Here is a 25,517-nt window from a genome sequence, read left to right as displayed (position 1 = left end):
CGTCTCGAAGACCCGTGGTCTCCTGCAGTTCAAATCAGATGCTCTTGCTGCCAGCGCTGGTTGGATTCCCTGGTATGGGCCAAGATGGCGGCTCTCTTATAAGGTGCTGCTTAAGTGTTGCTCTTCTGACCCTGTGTGGTGGGTAGAGATGGGGCCAAGTCAGGGGGAGCTAGGGCTCTTAGCCCATTAAAGAGGCAGCACACGTCTACAAAGTTTGGCTATGGTTCCGAACTGTCCCAGAGTTCGGCTGTAATGGTTTGGGCCGTGGTAGAGTGCTGATATTCCTCCGACTTCCTGGTCCCTGCTGACATTTGCGGGTACAGGTTTGAGGGCCCTTGCAGATGCCGTTTCCCAGCATGCCTTTCTGTACCCTCGCTCTATGGCAGAGTGAAACAGCTACAGGTCGAAGGATGCTTCCTCTCTGTCAGCTGGTAAGCGCTCGCAGCTCCTATTACACTTCCCCTCGCTTTGCCCTGTTTACGCCTGAGCACGTCCTTTCCCAGGGCCTGGTTCCATCACAATGGGGCTGGTCAGAGGCACCCCATGCAAGGGCAGAGTGTGTTTGCCCCTGGCGGAGGGATGCTGTCCCAAGCTTGTTTAACCCGGCAAACCATAGGGGTGGGGAGAGTATAACACTGCACCATTTTGGAAAGAGAAATAACGGCACATCCCAGAGCAGAAACGGGGCCCTTAAGGCTCCAGCAGGGGAGCCAGAGCTGTTCAGGGAGAGTTTAGGCTTTTTGGGTTAGATCTGACTCTTACTGGTTGCCTCAGCCTTGAAAATGGGGGTCCCCGTTGTTTAATGGAGACAAAGCGGCTGAAGGAGCTGAACAGCATCTCCCATAAGGTCCTGGGTGAGGCGACATCAGGGGCTGAAGCCAAACCCAGTGACGTGATGTTGCCAGCGGGCAGGGACGACTTATCCAGTAGACACAGTGTCTAGGGCCCATGATACTTGTAGGGGCCCACGAAAATGTTTTAATTTCTTTTAAAATCAGAAAAAAAAAAACTTTTAGGGTTGAAGAAAATGTTTTAATTTATTTCTCTCACCAGAAAAAAATGAAACTTTTAGGGCTCACAAAAATCTATTAAATTTTGCCTAAAACAGAGAACAAAATAAAATGTTGAAGTATTTAAAGTTATATCAAATATTTTTTTTTAATGGAGGAAGGGGCCTATGTAGGCAAAAGAGCCTGGGGCCCAAGAAAGTCATCATGCGGCCCTACCAGCAGGGCTGCACTTGGCCAGCCCAGCTCTCCCGGGTGCTCACATACCCTAGGGGAGGGGAATCCCAGAGGCAAACTCCTCTGGTGGAGGGAGACTGAGGGGCCCTGCTGCAGATGAGGTCCCAGCACCGGAGTCTGCCACACTGGAGTCTCCGCCGCTCAGCGCTGGTCCGGACGGGTTTGTGTGTTTTCCCTGAGCTGTCGGGGCTGGAGGCTAAAAATAAACTGAAGCAGAATGTTCTCAGCAGAGCCTTGAGAGTGAAACTATGTGTCTGGCCCTGGCTCCTTGGAAAGAGCAGCTGAGTCGAGGCCCCCACCCGCTCTGCTGATTTGCAAGCTGTATAAGTGAGACTTCAAGAAGCCTTGATGCTCGTTGTGATGCAGAGGCAGGAGCCAGGCAAGACCTCTGGGAAATAGACTTTGCAGTCCCAAGAGGGTGTGGGTGGGGGCAGAGGGGGAGCAGGGGACACAGAGGGCTGTGATCTGCTGTCTGGCTACCTGCTGGGATGGACAAGCTGCCTTCTTGAGAAGAGGAAGGTTTCCGGAGTGGGAGGAAGACCTGGGGGGGGGGTGTGTTGGGGAGATAGGGGGGGAAGGGAGGGAAGGAAGGACACTTTGGCGGGTGAGAGGTAGGGGGTGGGTCTGTGTGTGTGGGGAGGGAAGGATGCTTTGGCGGGTGAGAGGTAGGGGGTGGGTCTGTGTGCGTGGGGAGGGAAGGATGCTTTGGCGGGTGAGAGGTATGAAGTCATCTGATTTAATCTGGATTGCAGGTCCCCTTCTAAGCCCCCATGTGGCATTCCAGGGCCAGCGGCTCTTGCCCTGGCTCCCACAAAGTTCTCCCTGGGCCAGCTGCAGCGCGGGATGGCAGGAGTTACTCCCCACCGGCACACGGTGGTAGGGTTGCCAGGGGTCCGGTTTTGAACTGGACAGTCCAGTATTTGAGCGTTCTGTTCGGGGAAACAAATTGAGAAAATAGAAATGAGAAAGTAGAACAGTCTGGTACTTTCCGGATAAGATGGAATGTAGATTGTGGTGCCATGTCAAGTGTATCCGGTATTTTTGTTGAAACCATCTGGCAACCCTATGCGGTGGGGGGGGGAGGGGGTGTGCACGGCCTGGGCGTGCCCATGGGCCTGGGGGGCGTGGTCCTGGCTGCATGTGTGTCTAGCATGCTGGGCGGAGAGTGGCCTGAGTTATCACGTGGAGTCCATGTTCTGAAGCCCTGGTAGTCCCCGTGGGCCTTTGGTCCTCAATGAACCCTTCCTAGTCGCCATTAAATAAACCGCTTTAATGCTGGAGCCAAGCCTCAGGGCAGTATCTGCTGGACTCTCCTCTCTTGCTGCAGGGTAGAAATGGAGCCACCTCCCCTGCAGCAGAATGAGCTGCCCAAGGACCCGTCTGCTTCGAGACCGGGGGAGCTGGGCTCTGTAATGCCAGCGCAAAGGTTTCGGTCCCTTACTGTGCCACCTTTGAGCTGTTCTTGCTGCCTTTTCTGGCTGCCAGCCGTGGGGGGAGCTTTGCTGGCTTTGGGGAGCATCCTTTGGTCCCTAAGGCAGGGTGGGTTCTAGGTGCCTCGTGGAAGCTCTGATGATGGGATAGATCCCCATCGTCAGGAGCTCAAAGCAGCCGCTTGCCCGGGTGGGAAGGAAGCCCTTTCCGTGGAGCTGTGGCTTTGTGCTGCTCCCTAGGCAGGAGCACGCGTCCGCATGCACGGGGCGGCGTGCAAGGGTGGGTTAGCTTTAAGGGCGTGTGTCTGTGCGTGTCCCTGGACGCGCAGGTCTTTGTTCCCGCAGCGTAAGGCCTGTTTGTGTGGGAGTGCAGGTCTGTTGTGCCCATGAAGGGTTCTATCCCCGTGCATACAGATGGGTGAGTGCACAAATGTCCTTGTGCACATGCATGTTTGTCCTGGAGCGTGCTGCCTCGTGCAACGATGGGTGTGCACGTAAAGCGCCGCCGGGCTGCGTGCCCTCTCGTGCCGTCCCCGAGTTCTCACTCGGATTTGCAGGACAAGCCAAACGACTTGTTAAAGTCACAGCAGCTCCTCTTGGCGCTCAGCCAGCAGGGCTCCCTGGAAGCAGGGTCCCACCTCCCTTCAGCTAGACCGGCAGCGACAGCGTCTTGTCCAGCAGGAGCAGCTTGGGCTGAGCCGAGATCCACAGGTCGTCCTCGCCCTTCTTTTTCCTCTTTTTGTTCCTCTCCGCTTGGACCTTCCTGTTGCTGCCGCTGCCCTGCCGCCGGCTGCAGCAGCAGGCATGGCAGCAGATGAAGAGGAAGATGAGGAGGACGAGGAAGGGCAGCCCGATCAGCACTGCCAGGCAGACGGTATTGAAGACGCCCTCCTGGTGCTTGGTGTGAATGAGTTTCCAGAGGGAGTCAAAGAAGGAGCTGAACTGTTCCATGGTGGCCGGCTGGCTGGGCACCTGTTCTCCTGCCTGGGGCTGGGACGCTCCCCCGGCTCGCAGCCCCCTTGCTCCGCGTCGGGCCCTGAGGAAAGGCAAACGGGATCCAGAAGCCGCTCTGGCCAGCACCTGCGAAGACCGAGAACAGAACAGGAAGTCAGGAAACCGCCCTGAAACTCACGTTTGAGCAATGAAGCTTGAATGCTCCTCGTGGGGCTTGCCAGCCCAGTGAGCGCTCAGCCGGCTGCAGCAAGGAGCCTGTAGCCCCCCAAAAGGGTAACGATCTAGGTGCTTGGTCTGCAGGACGATGCCCATGGACAACCTCTGCCCAGCAGCGCTGAAGAGCCTCCCACAACCCTCCTGCTTCCAGGTTCTTGAAGAATTCCCCACTGGCCGGAGCAAAGGTGTGAACCCAATGCTGTAGCTGCCTTCCTACAGCTGTTCCTTGCTGGGCCTGTGGCCTCGGGGCTGCTAAGGCTGCGTAGGCCATTCCCACTGCTTCTGCTCAGCCGCAGACTAACCTCCTCCTACAGAGAGAGTGCTCCTTGCGCCATGTTCCCACCCCCCTTCCAGGCCACGGTGAATGGGACCAGGGTCGGGCCTGAAACTCCTGCCTGTGGCAGGGCAGCGAGTGGATGTACGGGTCCGAAGAAACACCAGGGACACTCCATTTGTCAGCTCTAATAAGTTAAAAGCGTGTTTGGATCGTGCCTTTCTCCCGTTTGCCTTGTCACATGGCTCTGTACTTCTGGAGACCCAGAGCAGTGGGAGAGGCTGGGCCCAAGAGGCTTCCTGCCCTGGAGAGTTATCCAAACGTGACCGCTTTACCTGGACTGACCCGTGAGAACTCTGGAGACCTGCGCGTCCCTACGTTGACTATAGGGCGCTGCAGCTGTCTGGGCCACTGACCCTAAGGAAAGGGGGACGCATGTGACGGTGGCTGGGAAAACAAGCTGGCATGGAGGGCCCAATGCAGATGGGGAGGGAGTCTTTCAGGCTGACTGGTCACATGTTGTTACAGAGCTCTCACAAAGCCAATGCCGTGCCAGGTGGGAGTTCTGTTCTCAGGGTTTCTACGCGGCCACCCTCCACAGGAGTGTCAGAGCACCTTGTGGTCATGCATCATGCCACACGACTCTGCATGGGTCACACTTTCTCCTCCTTTCCCCAGCAGAGACCTGTGTGTGGTGCAGTGTTTGGTTTGGCAGGGCTCTCCGAGGCTGGCGAAAGTAGGTTGAAGTGCACCTTTCACTTGGTGTAGAAACTGGCTAGGGACTCCTAGCTAAAGCCTCATCTTGCCACTGGCCACAATGCCTCAATCACACAATGCCACTACTCTGGCGAGCTCTGAGTCTACACAGTGCCTCTGGGCTGTGGCTGGCCTAGTGGCTTCCAGAATGAGGACTAGAATGTGAGCTCTCCTTTGCAGCATACAGGGTCGCTGTTCCCCCTCTTTTTCCACCCACAGGCAGAATACATTTTGTTGTGTGCACTGAGACAAGTGAAGATGTGCACCACCATATAAACACGCAGATCACACAGAGCCAGCAGCTAATCATCTGAGCAGAACCCAAATCTCTCCTGAGTGCTGTCTACCCTGCACGCTTACTTTGAAATAACTCCTGTTTTGAAATAACAGAGCATGCGTCTACACAGCGAGCCCGGTTACTTCGAAATGACTTTGAAATCTGTCACCCTCGTTTCACGAGGAGCCAGGGAAAAGCGTTCCTCCTTTGACTTCCCACTGCAAAGACAACGCCTAAAGCTGAGAAGTTGTTTCAACTTCAGCTACGCAATTAACATAGCTGAAGCTGCGTCTCAACTCGACTCGAGCTCGTAGTGCAGACGTACCCCTGGGGGGCTGCCCAAGTGCTCGGCTTACAGGGATACGTCTGTGCTGCAGTCCAAGGGGTGACTGCAGATGGGACAGAAGGATGGCTAGAAGCGATGGCCCAGGCTAGAAATGCAAGTACAAACCAAGGGTCCAGAGGGCTCACTGAGCATCCGCACAACTATTTCTATCCATTCTGGCCTGGGTAAACAGAACCCAGGTTTGCCTCCCTGAGCTGCAATCGCTGCTTAGCTTGCACACCCACAGCACTTGGACGTTAATGCTGCAAAAGCTGCCCAGCTCTGGCTTTGAACGGGTGACTTTGCAGTTAAAGGCTCTGTAGCCCATTGCTCATCCCCTGAGCCTCTCGCTCCCTTTTTAACAGAGCGTTTCTTCTGGTCCAGGCTTCTTGTGCGCTGGATAACGCCTCGCCTCCAAGGAGCCTCTCAGAACAAAGGCTGATGTAACCATGGCATTCCCCTTGCTGTGCACGTAACCGCAGAGCAGAATTCTTGGCAGCACCCCACACCACTTCCCCTTTGTCGGCATGCTGCACTGTTCTCGCCTTGCCTGATCCAGCCCTTACCTCTAGTGGTTACCATCCTGTGCTGTATGGAGGACAGCCAAGCTGCCATGAATCCACAAGGTCTGCTTTCAAGTGATTCCACGAGGCTTGTATTTACCCGGAGGGCTCAGAAGTTGAGCTGGACTAAACTGTTGGGGATGAATTCACTGAAAAGTGCACTTTCCAGGAAACCAAAGCTCCTCTCAGATTTGAGTCGAATGCAATGAATGGCTTTGGGTGGGGGGAGGTGTTAAATTTTTTTCAAGGGGCATTATTAAAACTTCTAATTTCAACTCTTTCTGAACAAAAATGCTGAAACTGTTTTTAATGTCAATTTCAACTAGCATTTTGAGAAGTTTCATTGGATCCAAACAAACTGGTGTGGGGGTGGGTGGGTGTGTGTTTTGTTTTGTCAGTGAGAAACCAAAAAAAATTCAGTTTTTGGTTCAAAGGTAACCAAACTTTTGTGCATGGATTTTGTGGTTTGGCCACCAAACCCAAAAACTCTCGCTCAGTGGCTCTCTACCTTTCCAGACTACTGTATCCCTTTCTGGAGTCTGATTTTTGTCTTGTGTAGCCCCAAGTTACACCTCACTTAAACTACTTACTTCTGTATTTTGTGTCTGATTTTGTAAGTGTCACACATTCTATTACTCATTTTACCATTATAATTATGAATCAATTGGAATATAAATATCATACATACTTCTGTGTAGTCTACAAAGCAGTGTAAACTTCAAGTCACTGTTTGAACTGACTTCACTAATGGTTATGTAGCCTGTTGGAAAAACTGGACACCTGTCTACATAAATTGCATAGGGGTGCATAGACCAGTGGTTCTCAACCAAGGATAGATTTGGGGTGTGTGCGTTCACACATACGGTCCTAGCTCCTGGCATGCCTACAGAATCGTGGACTTTTATTTTAAATCTTAGTAGCAGATTAACCCCGTATTGCTGGGGTCCTTAACTAAACTGAGTTTCCTCCCCCTCCCTTTTTTTTTAATACAAGGAAAACACAAATGCTTTATTTAAATAGTGTTATGAAATTTAATTTTTATTTAGGATTTCTTTAAAAAAAATTCCATCTAATGTTTTTAAATTGGAATTCCGTCGTGGGTGGGGTGTGTGTGTGTGTGTGTGTGTGTGTGTGTGTGTTTTTTCTTTTCTTTATCCCTGTAAGGTCTAATCCTTGGCTATGCTTTAACAAAAAAGGCTACAGTCAACTTATTGGAAACTAATGTTTTTCTAGTTTTTCCAAAACCTGTAAGTATTGAATTAGTTGGGTCGAAACAGAGCACTACTCCAAATGTCTCCATTTTTATCTCTTTTTGGTAAGGTTTATTGAGAAGCAATCCTATTCCAGATCCATCCTATGTTTCTGTCTCCTCTAGGTTCAGTCTTTTTCGTTCAACATTCGCTCAGTTACGCCAATGTAGAGGACAGTGCTTGATGTGATGGTCCTGTTTGGGTGTGGGGTGGTTTTTTTTTTGGTTGGTTGGTTTTATGAGATGCAATCTCACTTCAGCCGTTTTTCCTGACACAACCAAAACCCCAATCTTTCTTGAAGTCAGGACAAGAGGAAGCTGCATATGAAACATGGTGGTTCTGTCTCTTACCACCTAGGAGGAGTTCTTAGTCAAACAGACAAACTCTCTTTAATATCTAGTAGACTGTCCCTTCTGCTAGGTTAGTGCTGTCTTGCTTGGGCTAACTTGGCAGGTGGAAGGCCTGTGGAAGGCCGCTCAGACAGCAGCTGGGTTCCTGGTGGGCTTGGATGGGGCCTTTCATCACCAGGTCACTGGCTCACATGTTGGGTGGTGACTGACGGGTGTCAGAGGGAGAGTATAACATCCACCTCGCCATGGCAGCTGGGGTCTGGGTCACAGCCCCTACCGCTACCTGTGGTGGACTGCAGAGAGAGCAAAGAAGAGCCGTAGACCCGATTCTCTTCCTAACTCGAGGTGAGCCCAGCAGGCCATAGCCTGATCCAGTGCACCCTGCAATCAAAGGGAGTCTTGCTGTGGATTTCAGTGGGTGTTGGGGAGTGCCTGGAGGTGGGTGGAAGACGCCTGCCCTTGTGGCTACATTAACAGGACCGAGGCCTCCAGGGAGGCACCTTTCTCCCAGGGCTCTCTTTAAGAAGCGTGCATTTCTCTGACCCAGGGCCAGAGGCAACTGCTGTGACTCACCTAGCAGTTTGTTGCAAGAGGTGGGTGGGGCTGAGGGGGGAAGAGCAGCATTTTTGTGGCCGTGTGTCAGGCTTTCTTCCTTAGAGTGGGTGAGATGCTGCTGACCTTCAGGTTCCCTCAGGAAACCGACCTTTTCCTGGGGCAAGGCCAGAGGCCTGCCTCTGCCTCTTGGAGCCTGCCCAGGGTCCAAACAAAGCCCATCAGGGTGGTGCTCTATGGGCCTGAGCTGCCTGAAAAGGGGGGGGGGCTCGGAAGCTTTGCTGCTCCCCCCCTCCCCCAAGTGACCAGCACGAGGAGAATGCTGGGGTTGTGGTTGGGAGAACTGGTGGGTGGCTGAGGGGCTAATAAAGCAGATCGGGCCCTCTCCTAGTGTGTTCCACTCAAGGATCAGACCACACGTGGGGTGTTCTGGGGGGAGGGATAGCTCAGTGGTTTGAGCATTGGCCTGCTAAACCCAGGGTTGTGAGTTCAATCCTCACAGAGGCCATTTAGGAATTTGGGGCAAAAATTTGTCAGGGATGGTACTTGGTCCTGCTGCAAAGGCAGGGGACTGGACTCAATGACCCTTTCAAGGTCCCTTCCAGTTCTAGGAGATAAATTAATGGAGATTGCCTATTTGGCTGAAAGCACACAGGTATTGTTAGTTGTTAATGGCTTGGCCTCCATTTTTAACTCCAGTCCCACAGCCTCCCTGGGAGGCAAGGCCAGTAATGGAACTTACCTCATATAGAGAAGGGAAACTGAGGCAGAGAAAGGGACAGTCCATCTCTTTCACATAGGATGCCTAAACACACCCACACGTAGCTCCAGAGGCTCAGAGGGGGTGTACTTGGCTCTGCCAATCAGACCTTGCGTGCGCGCTCACAGTCGGTGACATGCAGAACCCAGTTATATGGATTCCCACTTGAGTTCTACAACTGCTAAGTGACGGGAGATCTCAGCTGTGTGTGTGTGTGTGTGTGTTTTGGGGTCCCCAGGGAGTCTAGTTTAATAAAGGACCAATGTCCTGTATTGCTGTTGTCCTGTTGTGGGCTGTGTTCGTTGCTGTCTGACCCTTTTTGTATCTCTCCCAAGCAAAGAAACACTGTTTTACCCTCTTGCTCGTGTCTCTGATGCTGGCGAATACATCTGGCCAGCAGATCAGCACATCTGGTTAGTATGTGGATGCTGCTACTTGTCCAGGGCTCTGGGTCTGCAGTCACACATTCTGTTTTAATGAAGAGCAAAACTCTGTGTGTGTGTGTGTGTGTGTGTGTGTGTGTGTGGTTTTTTTTTTCTTTTTTTCTAAACAGCAACTAACATGTATGTTCACCCTTCCCAGTCTTTCACTGACTTGCCCAGCCACAGGAAGGATGTGACACCCTCACAGCAGGTGTTAATCTGTCACAGAGCATGTTTGGTGCAGTTTTGCCCACATGTGCACCCAGTCTCTGGCTTCAGTGACATCCTCCTCTCCAACTCAGGCCTGTGTTACAGGGCCTGAAAGAGGGGGCAGAATTCTGCCCCCTGGAAATTCAACATTGTAACCAGATCAATGGTGCCTCTCTGGCCACATCATTTTTTTGTTATTTTTATTTTTATTTTTTTTGTGTGTGTGTGTGTGCTAAACCACAGAAAACCTAGAGTTGAATGCTCCACTGCTCAGTCCCTGCAGAGGAAGGCAGACTTTTTTTTTTTTTTTTAAAGTACTTGGGTCTTATTTAAACACCAAAACAAGGGACGGATTTTTTTTTTCTTTTCCCAAAAACACTCAGCATTCAGCTACTCCCACTGGGACGCTTCCAGTTGGATTTTTCAAAAGGCTGCAGCATTACAGCTGCATGGGAAATGGCTTGGATTTTTGTTTAATTGTTGTTTTTATGATAATTTAAAAGTTTTTTTTTTTTTTTTCCCCCTAAACTTTCTACAATTTTTTTTTTGGGGGGGAGGGTGATGGCTGCTGAAAACTTATTTTAAAAAAACCACTTCATTTTTTGGGGGGAGGGGGACTGAAAACTATGGAGCCCCCCCCCCAAATTTTTTTTTTCTGAATTTTTGCCCAGTCTACCGAAATCCTCAGGTGCTGGTTACTGCAAATAGAAATATAGTTGCAGTTCAGCTGCCCCAAAATGGAAACATTTTCAGTGTTTCTGCAGCAACAACAGCAAAAACTTAATCAGAAATGGACAGTGCCAGCAAACATTTCTGCTTTGACAAAAACACTATTTTGTTTTAAAATGAAAATGGTTTTTGACGCGCGTACTCACAAGTAATTTGGAAGCAGCCGGCTTCACTCGGCACCCAGCAGGCTGCCGGTTGCTCTTGTTGCCCTCAAAGACAGCAACTCCCCCAGACCTATGGAAGGAAGTGCCCATGTGGAGCAGGGTGGTTATAATGGGCACCAGCAGGCTACAGATTGTGACGAGCTTCCGTTCTTCTGGGTTGGGTCCCTTGATTCTGGCCTCCTCTTGCCTAGGTTGACATGGGTCAAGCTACCTACTCCCTTATCTGCACACACATACAAACCCAAATGCTCTGGGATGTTTTGGCCCCGTCTGAGTATCATGCACACTGAATCCTGGCTCCAAGTCCCATGGCTGGTGCAGACCTGGCTCTCTGGGGGGTGTAGGCAGCAGCAGGAGAACCATGACCCAAGGCAGCCTGGGTGTGTGTGTGTGTGTGCACGCTCCTGACACGGCTTGCTTATGTTTCAAGTTGCTATAGGGAACTTTCTGGGTGTCTGGCTGGTGAGTCTTGCCCACATGCTCAGGGTTTAGCTGATCGCCATATTTGGGGTCGGGAAGGAATTTTCCTCCAGGGTAGATTGGCAGAGGCCCTGGAGGTTTTTCGCCTTCCTCTGTAGCATTGGGCACAGATCACAGCTGAAGGACTCTCTGCATGTTGGGTCCTTCAAAGTATTTGAATGCTTCAATATCTTTGATATAGGTGAGAGGATTATTCTAAGAGGGGTGGGTGAGATTCTGTAGCCTGCACTGTGCAGGGGGTCAGACTAGATGATCATAATGGTCCCTTCTGACCTTAAAGTCTATGAGTCTGAGTCAAGTGCTCCCGGCTGCATTACGTGATGCCAGTCAACACCCCATTTGCATGTGGGGACACATCCTACCTTTGCTAAGCATGTTCGTGTGCGAACCGGGTGGCTTTATTTGCATGTGACTCTGCAATGCCTGGATACGGCTGGAGTCAGAAGCAGAAGTGCCAGAAAACTAGAGGGGAGGGATTTTGGAGGGCATGATCTGGTGGCAAAGGCCCGGTAGCCAGGAGATCTGGGTTCTCTCCCCTCCTCTGCCACTGAATGCTCTGTGAGCTTGGGCAAGTCACTTGCTCTGTGCCTCAGTTTCCCCACCTGTAACCGGGGAATAGTGCTGCTTCTCTACCCCCCAGGGGACTCATGGGGCTTAATTACTGTTTTAAGATCAGTGATGCTGCACACTTTTTAGACTCTGTACATGGAGTGTGAGGCTGCCATCTTGGCACAGGTCAAGCTGCTATTTTCTCCAGGAGTGAGGGCATTCCTGCCTTGCACAATGGGACTGGCTGCCTTAGCGATGTCCTTTCAGGAAGCTTCCAGCAGTGGCCTTTCCTGAATCAACAAGTGGCCCCATGTGCCAACGCCATGTGTCTGTGAGCATCTGTAGCTGGGCTGACTGACTAGCTGCCGAACACACAAAGGGCCTTCCTTTGTACCCAAAGCCTCTTTTCAGCGCCAGGCTGGATCATTTACATGCGGGTGCCTGGGCAGCACAGCGAGGGGTTAAACAGCCTGCAACAGGCCGAGCAGGGTTCGAGGAGAGGCCAACCGGGCTGGTGTCCAGCTTCTCCCTCCCCAGCCTCCCGAGTTGCCAAGCAGAATAACTACAGCCTCCTTAGCAACAGTCAGATTACACCATCCAGCCGCCACTCCTCCTCCTTCCTGCATTCCAGACTAGCAGAGCTTTTACTGTGGCAGGATCCCGCTGACGGCAGCCTCCGGGACAAACCTGTCATGCCCTGTGGATTGCAACAGGGCCACCCTGGTTACTGGCTTCATAGAGGAGACCAATCCAGCCCAAACCTGCACACTGCATGCCTCCTGTCACGTGCAGGGCCTGGTGTGCATGTGTGCGGAGGAGACCCTGGAGTTCAAACTACCATGTACAGGGTGCTGAGGAAGGGAGGGGAAAAAATACCCAGCAGGGAATTTCCCTCTGGCCGTTACAGCTGAAGTTGCCGCCGGTCTGTCTGCTCGCTTGGGAGTGGGCGAAGACCCACCCTAAATTTCTGCGCTGCCGGGAATGGATGATAGGAGTGCTCCTTCCCCCCCCCCCCCGGTGATCTGTTTTTTCCATGTACCTGTCTGGCACAGAGCCAGGGTACAGCTGTGGATTCTGGTGCACCCTTTACAGGCCTAACCATAGGACAGCGCTTGCAAACCGGTGCATCAGGGTGTCCTGGGTGAATTGTTTGCAATTTTACTATGGCCCCAAATGCAGCCATTGCAGAATTCCCCGGGACTGTATTAGACTCTGCTGTCTCCCTACAGTACATAGTTTTTCACCCTCCTACAGGTGGCAATTACATAAGGGAAAATGTTTTGAGAGCCTCTTGTTTAAAACATTCAAACCCTACACTCGTCCCCCTCGCTCCGGGAGCGTCCTCTGAATAAGGTAATTTTTAGAACTGATTTGTATTTCCCTATTGATGTTTTCCTGCGGGAATTGGGGGGGAATAATAATCGATCTGCAGAGCAAACAAACCAAGTGTCTTGTTTTTGTCTGGCTGTCTTGTATGTGACACACTATTGCTGTTTATCCGTAAAGGGGAAGTCAGACTCCCATAAGACTCTACTCCGTAAGAAAGCCATTTCAGACCAAACAGGATGCCTATTTTAATTCCCGCACTGAGATGCTTTTCTATTTGCTGCCTTCGAGGTTGGAGTTTTTCTTTTTAAAATCGTAATGACTTGGTTACAGAAAAGCCAAGCAGCTTAAAACGTTGCCACGGCTGCCTTTCCCCTTTGAAACGTACCTGCATACACCGTGTGGCTCTAACGTGTGTTACGTGTCTAACCCAAGGGTGCCCCAATCTCTTTGATGCAAGCCCTGAGTAAGGGGCAGGGTACAGCTGTGCTGCTGGAGGAGCAGACCACAGACTAGACTGTGGCACTTCCTCTCGAGAAAGGGGGAGAAACATGCATAAGCCTGTATCCAGTGTGGTGTAAATTACTCCCTCCCCCCCCCCCCATGCTAGTTCAGTTGTGCTGGGTGGAGCCCACAAGTGCTCTCCCCAAGGCTGTTAAAGGGCACCCCCCTCTAGTCGAGACCCCCGTCCAGCCAGAAGGAATCTTACACAGATCCCTGCCTACACGCCTTCCAAAGAAGCAGGGAAGTTTGACGGGTTCTCCTGATACCCTAGGCCCATGTTGGGACTGAGATGCCTTGGCAGGAGCTGTGTCTGGAGGACTCAGGCTGGAGCAGGAGGGAGAGCTACAGGCTGACTCATTTGGACAGTCAGAGATATTTTGGGGAGGGTGAGCAGGACTGATTAGAGCCGAGGACGGTACAAATGCAATCAGACCTCGGGAAAGCCACTTGGTTCACGCGGAAAGCAGTTATGGAAGAGAGACAGGAGTGCATTAGAACAAGCCCTTCGCAGAACTGGGCTTGGAGGAGGAACAAGTCAGAATGTTTGTAACTTGGCCTTGGAGAACTTGCTGCAACTAGGACATGTGCTCCTAGGATGTGTGTGTGTTCTTGTCCCTCATTTTATGTATATACATTATAGAACTTAGTTGTATACAGTTAGGTTTCTAAATAAAGGATGTGACGACCCCCCCACGCCCACCCCCAGCTCCGGAGAGGCCAAGCACCTGGAGCTCCTTTTAAAATTTGTCAGGGGTGAGCGCTCGGTGAAGTCACTGCTTTAGGTACAAAATGAGAATTTAGGCATCTAATTATAGCGATCTTCACTTGACACTTGGACCCTGCAGTCCAAGCAATTAGCATTGATACTATGTAAAGGTTGAAAGATCAAGCACTAAAAATATCAGGAAACTTCAAATCTAAAAGCTGTTCCGCAACACAAGTTGGCCACATCCTGTATATTTTGTAGCAACTGTATATCTTCTAAGCGGGCTAAGATTTGCTCTGGACAAGGGGAAAAGGACTGGAAAGCACAGTGAGGCTACACGACATGGTTTTTGTGCAAAAACCCACGGAGCATCCACACCTCAAGTGTGTCTTTGCGCAAGAAAATTTACAGCAGAATGGCAGAACGGAGGGTTTTTTGCGGCGTAGGTATACCTCTTTCTATGAGGAATAACTCCCTTTTTCCATGAGTTCTTGTGCTAAAAGGCATGTGTGGATGCTCCGCAGGGGTTTCTTGTGCAAGAAACCCCTATCAGAAAAAGCACAGGTGCTCCGATAGCCATTCTGTGAATGGCTAATCAGAGCTTTCTTCTGCAAGAGTGTCCATGCAGTGTGGACACTCTTGCGCAAAAGCGCATCGCTTTTGCCATGTGCTTTTGTAGTGCGGATGCGCTTTTGCGGAAGATCTCTTGCACAAAAAGCCTGTAGTATAGACATAGCCTGAGTGAAGAGTCCTGTAGCGCCCTTAAACTCCCACCCTACAAACTGATCCATGCACACATGCCCTGATGCCTGTGAAGGGCCCGTCTGACTTCACAGGGACTACTTGCAGGCGCCTCTGGATTCTGAGGCTTTAACTTTTGGAATAGGGTGACCCTGAGTGCTTGTTCTCACAACTCTGACACTTTGTGTATTTAATGTCTTAGCAGTGGGTGGCAGTTTCTAAGGGATGGGATCGGGAGGAGAATAGAAAACTTCAAAGCTGGAGGATAATGGCTTAAGCGATCCCTTGCCAGGCACTGGAACAATTCACCAAGGGTCAGCATGGATTCTCCATCATGGACACTTTTTAAATCAAGTTGGGCAGTTTATCTAAAAGCTCTGTGCTAGACAGAATTGGGGGAAGCACTCTGGCGTGTGCTATACGGAGAGCAGCCTAGATGTTCACAATGGTCCCTTATGGCCTTGGACTCTGTGACTCTGAAATGTCCACAGGCTCTTGTGTGTATGTAAGAGGAATTTTGCCTGGGTGTAGCTGCATGGTCTGGATGTAGGTAACATTGCAAACCCATAATGCAGATGGGGGAGGGGAATTATCATGTACTTTATTTGGGTAATTTATCAAAAAGCTACACTGTTAGGAGTCCCACTTTGTGCCATAACAACCTGCCTGCATTTGGAGTTTGCGCCAGTGCAAGGGCTTGTCTACACTAAAACGATTTTGAAATCACTATTTTGGGAGTGAATCAATTTTAGTTTCCTCACCATGAGGCAGCCTTGAAATTAGTCTGAGGCAGGCTCCATTAAGGTAGGGTTACCATATCTGAACTTTCAAAAAAGACACACCCCTCTCAGGAGTGTATCGTCTGTATCCGTATCTACCAACTCGCATTGTATTAATGTGTGAGATACTCTCAGGGGTGTCCTCTTTTTTGAAAGTTCAAATATGGTAACCCTAGTTAATGTGGACATGCTACCTCGACTTAGTACCCCAGGAAGCACTGGGGTGTAATTACAGGCAGTCCCCGACTTACGCGGATCCGACTTATGTCGGATCCGCACTTACGAACGGGACTTTTCTTGCCCCGGAGCTCACGGGCGGCGGGTTGCCACCCGTGTCCTCCAGGGCGAGAAAAGCTTCTCCCTGTCTCCCTGGTCTGCTGGGGGGGTCTAGCAAGGCCGCTGGACCCCCCCAGCAGACCAGGGACACCCGAGCAAAGCTGCCGCCTGGGCAGCTTTGCTCATTTGCCCGGGAGCAAAGCCGCCCAGGCAGCGGGACTCCCACCGCCTGGGCGGCTTTGCTCCTGTCCTCCTGGTCTGCTGAGGGGGTCCAGCAAAGCTGCTGGACCCCCCCAGCAGACTAGGGACACCTGAGCAAAGCCGCTGCCTGGGCGGCTTTGCTCGTAAAGCTGCCCAGGCGGCGGCTTTGCTCCGGTGTCCCTAGTCTGCTGGGGGGTCCAGCGACTTTGCTGGACCCTCCCAGCAGACCAGGGGGACAGGAGCAAAGCCGTCCAGGCGGCAGGGGTCCCGCTGCCTGGGTGGCTTTGCTCGGGTCTCCCTGGTCCGCTGGGGGGGGAAGGGGGCGCAGCTAGTGCGCCGCCCCCCCCCAGCAGACCAGGCTTTTGTTGCGGGATGCCTTGGGTAGAGCAGCTGGGGTGCTGCCAGGTTGGTCCTGTGGGAACCTACCGGGCAGCGCCCCAGCTGTTCTGTCCCAGGCTCCAGATTCAGCAGCTATTGAAACTGATCAGGCTGATTCCAGGAAGCTGGGGGCAGAGCAACTCTGCCTCCGGCTTCCTGTAGTCAGCCCCTGGTCAGTTTCAGTGGCAGCAGCTGAATCTGGAGCCAGTTCCGACTTACATACAAATTCAACTTAAGAACAAACCTACAGTCCCTATCTTGTACGTAACCCGGGGACTGCCTGTAGTTTGAATGACTCCGAGGAGTAGTTACTTTAAAATAGCAACACCGGAGCATCCACACTATTTCAAAATGAGCGTTTTTCCTGGATGAAAGCAGTACAGCTTTTGAAATAAGAGGCCAGTTATTTTGAAAGAACGGCTTTTTTTAGTGTGGATGCTCCGCTTATCAAATCGACCTAAGGGGAGTTATTTTGAAATGAAGCCCTGTTGCATAGCAGGGCACAGAGACTTAGTACATGGCCAGCTGAGATGTAAATCTATAGTGGACTAGATTACTGTGCACTGACCATGTGAACCCTGCTCCAATGCACTAAAAAGTCACATTGCACTACAGAACTTTTGGGGCCTGGTAGCAGGGCTAATGTGGCCAGTTATTGTGAGCTAGAGCCCTGCAGATTTACACCCTGCCTAGCCAAATGCTCAGTCGCTATATAGAAAATACCAAGTCCGTGCACTTCCACAGACTTTTTTTTAAATATAGACAAGGCCTAATTTAGGGGCTAACCTCTACCCAGTCCTGCAGTTACACACCTGTGCACAACACCAGCATTCTGATATGGTAGTATTTCCCCTCCCCCTTCTCCTTTGCACAGGTATAAATGACTAAACATGGTACATGGCTCTACTGACCTCCTCAGAAGAGCGTGCAAGTTCTTCCATTGGACCACAAGAGTTATACTAGCCACATGTGTACTGGGGCTATTTTTCATTGCACGCCTGCTAGGAAATGCTTCTCATCAGGGCAAGTTTCACATTGAGCTGGCTGCTTTGTAACCTTGCCTAAGAAGGCCTCATTAGGATGTTTTGCTCCCTTTACTCTTCCAGAGCTCCAAGGACTGGAGGGATTTTGCTCAAACTTCCTGAACCTGCCCCCCCCCCCCGGAGGGGGGGGGAATCCCCTTCAGACAGAAGCTGCGAGTCGAGAGCGTTTCCTCCCCAAATGTGAATGATTTGGTAAGTTGTAAACGTTTGAAAACACTGGGTTAAAAGTGATACTATTTTGCAAATGTAACCACAGATGTCTGGGCCCATGCATGCTTCTAACCTGGGTGGGTGGATACAGATCATACCATAAAATGAATTGACCAGTTTGAATGATTAAAAAAGGGTCAACCAACAAATACTGTTTCTATCTGACTCTCTCTCTTTTTTTGTTAATGCTTATAATGTTATTCACAAACTTTGTCCAAAACAGCTTATGCAAAGAGACTTGGTAAATGATGGATCCTTCACAATGTGTTATAAAATACTGATGTTCCTATTTGATACCAGCTGATCTCTGCATAGGGATGATCCTTTCCTACAGCCTGAGACAGCTTTTCTGGTGACTTGAGCAGGTTCCATGTGTCCACACAGGCTACATTTAATTGATAACTTTTGTGAGTCTGGCTTGACCTAGGTAAAAAGCCATGTAATCAATCGAGCACGACTCCTTTGGTTACGTTTTTCTTTCTGGCTGATCTGAAACTTGGGCTGCGTCTGGTGTAAGCTTCCCCAAAGCTCACAAGTCCTTTTTGGAGGCACTTTCCAGAGAGCCTGGTATGCTTTAAGGCGTAGGGAGGCCTTGCTGTGAATCTTGGAGGCTTTGGCTGAATGTTGTTCTGAGAGGGGGAGGCCTCATTCATTCCTGAGTGCTGTGTGAGAAACTGATAATAAGTTCTAACTAGAGATTGACTGGAACTAGCAGCCTTGTGATTTGCATCTCCCTCTGGAGCTAAAATGTGTGGCTCAGCCCCATCTCTAGATCTCATGACCTGTGAACTAAAACCCTCCTGCATTGCAAAACTTCTGTTCAGATGCACATTCCAAAACACTGGGGGCAACGGCAGTTTTTTGCCATCCACCTGTAATGCACTGAAGAATATTTAGCCAGTCAAATCGGCGGACGCCTGAGCAGCCCTGCTTCTGCTAGTCCCCTCTCTCTAGGCCAGTGTTTCCCAATTGGTGCTCTGTGGAACCCCGGGGTTCCACGAAGCGGAAGTAAGGGTTCTGTGAGAATGTGGCATTGCCCCGCCCCCTCTTAAAGAGACAGTATTTTGTAAGTTTTTTTTTTTTTTTTTTTTTGCTCAACCAATTCTGGCAGGGCTTTTTTTTTTTTTTTTTTCCTTACCAAATTTTACCCTGGGAACCCTAGGTGTTCCTTGAAATTATTTTAAGCTGAAAAGGGTTCTGTGGCCAAATAAAATTGGGAAACACTGTTCTAGGCTGTCTCCAGACTCCTTTTGAGAGCCTAAGGTGCCCTGCCTCTTCTTGATGAGCGCCCTGGCACCTCTGGAGCCTTGGCCCAGGAACTCCTGGCTCAGCCCCAGAGGCCTTGTCAGCACAGTATCTTGCATCCGTTGTACAGCGCGGCTGCTAGCCATAACACTGGGCTCGGGCACGTCCAGCGCCACGTTATGAAACTCTGCCCTGAGCACCAGTGCTGCAACCTGGGAATGACACTTAGTAGAGAGAGGGGGCGGGGAGCCCACAGACATGGAAAGCAAACATCCCCCTCTTCTTCCTCCTCGGGCAGAGCCTACACGCTTTGCCTATCATTCCAGGAAGCCTATGATCATAGGAGTGGACGGGATCCGCTCCCCTGCACTCATGGCAGGACTAAGTGTTACCTCGACCATTCCTAACCTGCTCTTAAAAATCTCCAAAGATGGAGGCTGTGAACCCTCCCTAGTCAAGTTATTCCAGTGCGTAGCCTGTCAGGCACTTTCATCGCTAAAACTTTTGCCGCTCGGGGTGTGAAAAAACACCCACCCGAGTAACACAAGTTTTAGTAGAGATGCTAGTACTGCCCCTCACTGTGGTGCCTTTATTTTCTTGCCAGGAGAGCGGTCTCCCAGCAATAAAGAGCAGCCACAGTGTACCCCTTACAATGGAACTGCACTGTTTTAAGGTGCAGAGCACAGACCTAATCTTAGGCCAGGTCTATAATAGACCCAGAAGGTCGGCTTAAGATACGCAACTCCAGCTACGTAAACAACATAGCTGGAGTCGACATACCCTGAGATGAGCTTAGTGCCATCTTCACAGTGGGAGGTGGATGGGAGCAGATGCTCCCAGCAACTTCCCTTACTCCTCATGACTATGAGGTGTACTGGAGGTGCCCTCAGCATTTGATCTAGTGGGTCTTAACTAGACCTGCTAAATCAAATGCCAGAAGATCAGTCTCCAGCTCATAAGTATAGATGTCACATGAGGAAGGTTCTTTCTAAAGTGGAATCTAATCGGACCTTGCAGCATTTTGAGATCATTGCTGCTTATCCTGTCCTCAGAAGTTAAAAAGAATAATTTTTCTCCCTCCTTGTAAATCACCTTTAGGTACTCAAACTGTTATATTTTCCCCCCTCAATCTTCTATTCACCAGACTAAACAAATCCAGTTTTTTCAGTCTTCCTTCATAGGTCCTGTTTTCTAGACCTTGAATCATTTCTGTGGCTCTTCTTTGGACTTCCACTAATTTATCCACATCCTTCCTAAATGTGGCACCCACAGTTGGATGCAGTACTCCAGCTGAGGCCCAATCAGCACAGAGTAAAGCAGAAGAATTATTGCTCTCAATCTTTCTACTGTGCCCCTTTCTGATTTTTTTTGTCTTAAACTATCTGCTTACAAAATCAGACACCAATACAGAAATGTCTCACACTATTACTGAAAAATTGCTTTCTCGTGTCCGCCATATAATTAGAAAATAAATCAACTGGAATAGAAATACTGTAATTTTCAGTGGCTAGTATATAGATCAAACAAGTTGGCACTGACTGTGCTAGTGTTTTTTATGTAGCCTGTTGTAAAAGTAGGCAAATGTCTAGATGAGATGACTTACACCCTGGAAAACCTCTGTGTATTTCCAGGAGCGCGCACAATCTTGGTTAAGAAACACTAGCTTCTATCACTCATGCTAATGCATCCCAGAACAATCACTTTTTTTGCAACACTGTGCCACTGTTGACTCATAGTGTGTTTCTGAGCCGCTATGACCCCCAGTCTCCTTTCTGTGGTTCTCCTTCCCAGACAGTCCTTTCCCATTTTTGTGTGTGCAACTGATTTGTTCCTTCCTCAGGCAAAGTCCTTCGCTTTTTATCCTTATTGAATTTCATCCTGTTTACTTCTTCCTACTCCTCCAGTTTGTCCAGATCGCTGTTAATTTTAACCTTTTCCTCCAAAGCCCTGGCAACCCCTCCCCGCTGGGGATTGCCCACAAACTTAGTGTGCCGTCTGTGCCACTATCTAAATCACTGATGGAAAATATTGTACCGAACTGGACCCAGAACTGGTCCATAAGGGACCCCCCCCCCCCCATTTGCCCTTCCAGCTTCACTCTGAAGTCCTGACAGCTGCTCTCTAGTTTTCAACCAGCTACGCCTCCCCCTTTTGTAGTCGCTACGTCTAGGTTGTATTGCCCTAGTTTGAGACGGTATCAGAAGACAAGAGGTAGGATCAAGGAACCTGCGTATCAGAGTTGAGTCTTGTACTGGGATCCCTGCATGATAGAGTAAACTGGGCTTGCTCCCTCTTCCGCAGGAGCTGTGCCCCTCAGAAAAACAGCAGGTGTGGGCCAACGACACCATTGCCTTTGCTGGGACCTGCCTTTGCTGGGACCTGGGCTCGAAGCCCCTTGTGTTTTAAAACCCCAGGAAGTTTCTATAGAAAGAACAGGAAGCTACTGCATAACTCAGGTCTACTTCTCTGGGTGCTAGCTCCTGGGCCGGGAGAAGGTCCCAGTCAGCTATGGGGGAAACAGGGTCGCTCCTCTTGGAATGAGGAAGGGAGCCGGGCCAAGCTCAGGGAAGTGGAGAAGGGGCCTCCCCTGATTTCGGAACTGCCCCCATGGGAGACTGCTTGGTATGGCTGCTCCAGGGCTAAGAGCCCAGCAATGTTCCTTATAAACAAGGACCAATGGGCTAAAATGTTCTGCGGGTGGCACCTGAGCAGTGACCGAACCTCCCCCCCCCCCCCCCCGGCCCAGGGCAGCTCCCCCTTTCTGACTCTGCCGTGCCTGGCTGTTTCCAGAGCGGGTTCCAGCCTGGTGCTATTTACTTGGGCTCTAGGAGCAGCCGGGGGCCCTAAGGGAGCAGCTCCGCCCAGCGTGCTGAGCCCGGGGCCCGGCCCGAAGAGTTTAGAGGGGAATAGACCTGACCAGGGAAGGGGAAACTGAGGCACGGAGCACAGCCGTGATGTGACCAGGGCAGGAACACGCTCCTGCCTCCCAGTCCCGGCCCTAGGGGCTGCCCCGCAGCGCTGAGCCCCTGCCGCGACCGCCTCGAGGCTGCAGGCCGGGGCCCGCCGGCGTGCCTCAGTTTCCCTGTAACCAAAGGAGCGCGCTGAGCCGCGGTCTCCGCGCTCCCCGCTTACCTGCGCTCCGGCGGCCCAGAAGTTTCGCAGCAGCCGGAGGAAGCGGGAGCCGCGGCTCTGGGTGTTTGCTGTCAGCGGCCGCGGCGCGCTCCGCCCCCCGTCCGGCCCGCCCTGCCTCCCCCGGGGCTGCCCTGGCTCGGCCCCCGCCCTCTGCCCCACGCGTGGCGCTGGGGCACCCTCGCCCTCCGCACACCCGCGTGGGCTGGGGACAGAGCCACGCAGGAAACCCCGCGGCGAACACGCGCATCCTGGCCACGGGTGCCACCGGGCAGACACCCCCGCAGTGGCCGGGGCACAGCCCCAGGCACATTAGCACAGCGCCCTGCCCCAGGCGCCCACAACACACACACACTAGCCACAACACACACTAGCCACAGACGCGCTCTCCCTGCGGGGTGGCGAAGCCCTGGGATAAATTGCCTAGGGGGCTGTGGAATGTGGGTCCCTGGAGAGGGGAAGAGCAGGCTGGATAAACATCTCTGGGGGATGATCTAGATGGCGCTTGGGGTCCTGCTGCGGGGACTTGCTGATCTCCGGCGGTGCCTTCCAGTTCTAGGATTCTGTGCAGAACCATGGGCCATACACACAGGCATACAGGACACACCGTACCAGGCATGCTGTCCACAGACATAAGAACGGCCGTACTGGCTCAGACCAAAGGTCCATCTAGCCCAGTAGCCTGTCTGCCGACTGGCCAGCACCAGGTGCCCCAGAGAGGGTGGACCGAAGACAACGATCAAGCGATTTGACTCCTGCCATCCCTCTCCAGCCTCTGACAAACAGAGGCCAGGGACACCATTTCTATCCCCCTGGCACAGACATATGTGCTACAGGCAGAGAGACACACTAGTGCACATACATACCCCTCCAGAGAAATGCAGACACTCTAACTTATGTGGGGAGAGATCTGGTAGCTGTTTCCCTGAGTAAGGTGCTGTATTATTAACAGAACAGCTGGGAAACATACACAAACTGAAGGGGACTGATGGGGGAAGAATGGGACTGGTGTGTGTGTGGGGGGGGGGGGGGGGGGACGGACGACACACCAGCCCTATCCCCGGGATACTATGCAAGCATTGCAAACAACATGGCTGAATGGTTCAGGCCTTCGCTTAATCTCAGCACATCTGAGCTCAACCTGTCCAGCAGCAAGAGTGACTGTACATTAGGAAATTTGGCACCCGGTGCAAAGGGCTCTCACCCAGCCTGGCTCTCGAGAGCGGGGCTACTTTGAGAGGGAGGAGGATTGCTGGTCAGAAGACCAGGGTGGCTGGATCGTGGCCAGGGGCGCTATTTCTCAGCCGTGCCTTTATCGACCGTGTTTTTGCAGCTGCAATATCGCGAATGACATGAACTGTAGTGGCAAGTCGTTGCTGGTACAAATTGCACTGGCAGTTATTTACATGGGGCGTTTGCAGGCCTTCATGTGGAGGGGGGAAATTGAGACCCAAGCTCGGGACCTTAACTTCTGCCTGTCCAAGCAGAGGCATGACCAGGGCTCGCAGCCCAGAGGGTGAACACTGCGCACCGGTGGAGGGACAGATGGATGGTTCTATGCCGAGTAGGAGAGTGTATCCTGGGCAGGATGACTACACACACAGGTGGGAGACGGAGGACTCCTTCATTATGGAATCTGGTCACCACGTGCCCAAGCTGCCCCCCATAGGCAGCTGGCAAGCGAGGGGCGTGTGACCATGCCGGCTGCTGTCTCAGGCTGGAGCCACTCTGGCACACTGCACATCTCAGCTGGTGATTCAGGGACTTGAGTGTGTGAGCCAGTCTTGAGCCTGAGAAAAGAGGTTGCCGCAAGAGCAGGAAGGGGCTGCCTTTCCGCCAGAGAAACCGGCGGCTTGCCCCAGGGGCCACCTGCAAGGAGTGGCTGGGAGATGGCTGAGACTCAGGGATGTGATGCTGTCTCTGAGCCTGTGAGTGTATCTGCTTTCAGGGTGCATGCGAGCTGCTCTTAAAATAGGTGCCAGACTCGTTTGTGGTATGGGCACAATGGGCCATGCTGTTATCTGTGCTGAGGAGGAAGCTGTGTGGTTCTCAGCCAACGCTCTAAATGGAGTCCAGTGCAGGCTGATGGGTAGGATTTAGATTTATAAGAAGTAACAAGCCTCTGTCCTGGATCTTAGTTGTCTTTGATATATAAAAAACCCAGCCATTTCTCTAAACCAGCAATTGGCCACCCCTCCAATACAAAATGGGCAATACCCCATGTGACGTAGCGGGGGTGCTGTCTGCTCTGTAAACCGGTGCCCTCCTGAGTTGTGGTGTACGATTCCCACTGACTCATCCACGTGTTGTGATGTAGTGTCAGTTCCTTGCTGATTGCTGGGCTGTGGGCTGTGGATGACCCCTACTGGCCTCTGTCTGTGAGCAGTGCCCAGCAGCTGGGCTGCCTAGGTCACGGAGACAAAGAGCCAACCGGTCAGACCGGTTGAGGGCAGCGAGGGAACTAAGGAAGTGAGTGTGCGGGGCAAGGAGCAGTCTTGGGCTGGAACCACAAAGGAGACAGACTAAGGAGGGGGCTAAGAATCTAAGGGCCCAGGCACCCCATCTCAAGGAGGTCTGAGGCATCCAGGCCCAGACTCCTGTAGCCACAGCACATCTATGCTGTGCTGTATCCTGGAGAAGCAATAAACCCCCTCTATTCTACTGGCTGGCAGAGTCTATTCGTGCTGCTACAGGGCTGCAGGATCAGAGGAACCCCAACTTGCTGTCACACCCTGATCAGCCCTCTCCCTTAAGGGGTGGGCCTCCTGCCTGGATGCTCAGATTTGGAATATTTGCGAGCGAGGGAAGGTGGAAGAAGGTGAATTCTGATGGAGACCAGTGGCTCCGTCTCTCTATCCCAAGAGATCCTGCTGGGAGACGCTGTCCTGATGTGTAGCATTTGAAACTTCCCAAGCTATGTGCCTCAATGCTCCTCTGTCGGGTTCAGTCCTACCCCCTGCTCGCATGCACTGTCTTTCCTAGCAGCACTGGGAAAAGGCTTCCCGCCCCGGGGCAGTGAGAGGCCTCAGCAGGGTGTGGTAGGGAGCTCTTGTGACCAGTAGAGTCGCAGTCTGAATGCGCTCTTGCCCCTACCCCTAGAGTCCCCGAATCCGAAGGCTGAATATCTCGCTAAACAAGATGCCGCAGTTCAGCCTGGAGAGCTAGGGCTGGGAGCAGGAATCCCCAGGTCTGTTAGGCCAGGCAAGTTTGTGCCATTACGAGGGTGCAAGAGACGGGAAAACCCCAACGTGCCATCACAGGGACTTGATTTGCATGGGCTGCCCGCTGGCTCTGTTCTGTTTCCTCTTGGTTTGGTGTTCTGGGAGGCCTGGGAAGAAGCCTCCAGCTGGGCGTACGGCTCAGCTCATCCGTCAGTGACCTTGGCTGCCCGGGCTCTTTGCCACGCGATGCTAATTAGCCCGTCTCGTTCATCTCCCAGGATGGACCCTTCCTCCATTTGGGCCTCTGGAGAGC

General features: G+C 51.8%; 1 protein-coding gene and 1 long non-coding RNA gene across 4 annotated transcripts in view; one reads left to right on the top strand and one right to left on the bottom strand.

The window, feature by feature from the left end:
- The window catches only part of LOC142830623 (uncharacterized), a 165,582-nt gene that overhangs the window by 5,779 nt on the left and 134,286 nt on the right, over positions 1-25,517 (top strand). For both annotated transcript variants that reach the window (XR_012906051.2, XR_016350291.1), the window contains exon 2: positions 17,523-17,651. This is a non-coding gene — a long non-coding RNA (uncharacterized LOC142830623). The remainder of the gene's footprint in view (positions 1-17,522; positions 17,652-25,517) is intronic.
- On the bottom strand, positions 1,819-22,187 carry KIAA0040 (KIAA0040 ortholog). 2 transcript variants are annotated; one of them, XM_075936936.2, is made up of 2 exons: positions 22,047-22,187; positions 1,819-3,754 (listed from the first exon to the last, which is right to left on the bottom strand). In XM_075936936.2, the coding sequence occupies exon 2, from the start codon at positions 3,623-3,625 to the stop codon at positions 3,323-3,325; it is 303 nt and encodes a 100-aa protein (XP_075793051.1). In that variant the 5' UTR covers positions 3,626-3,754; positions 22,047-22,187; the 3' UTR covers positions 1,819-3,322. The 2 variants fall into 2 exon arrangements, with proteins under 2 accessions (XP_075793051.1, XP_075793050.2); XM_075936935.2 differs by lacking the exon at positions 22,047-22,187 and adding an exon at positions 10,459-10,851.

The sequence above is a fragment of the Pelodiscus sinensis genome, chromosome 9 (assembly GCF_052426305.1).
Source record: "Pelodiscus sinensis isolate ZL-2025 chromosome 9, ASM5242630v1, whole genome shotgun sequence".
Taxonomy (NCBI): Eukaryota; Metazoa; Chordata; order Testudines; family Trionychidae; genus Pelodiscus; species Pelodiscus sinensis.
The sequence above is the reverse complement of the archived record's forward strand: the minus strand, read 5'-3'. Positions and strand labels throughout refer to the sequence as shown.

What these genes read in the sequence shown, in the direction of transcription:
- KIAA0040 (XM_075936935.2), bottom strand. Translation starts at nt 10,566, where the DNA reads ATGGGCACTTCCTTCCATAGGTCTGGGGGAGTTGCTGTCTTTGAGGGC. An exon ending in CGGCTGCTTCCAAATTACTT is followed by an intron (nt 3,755 to 10,458) that starts GTGAGTACGCGC and finishes CGGTCTTCGCAG; the next exon opens with GTGCTGGCCAGAGCGGCTTC.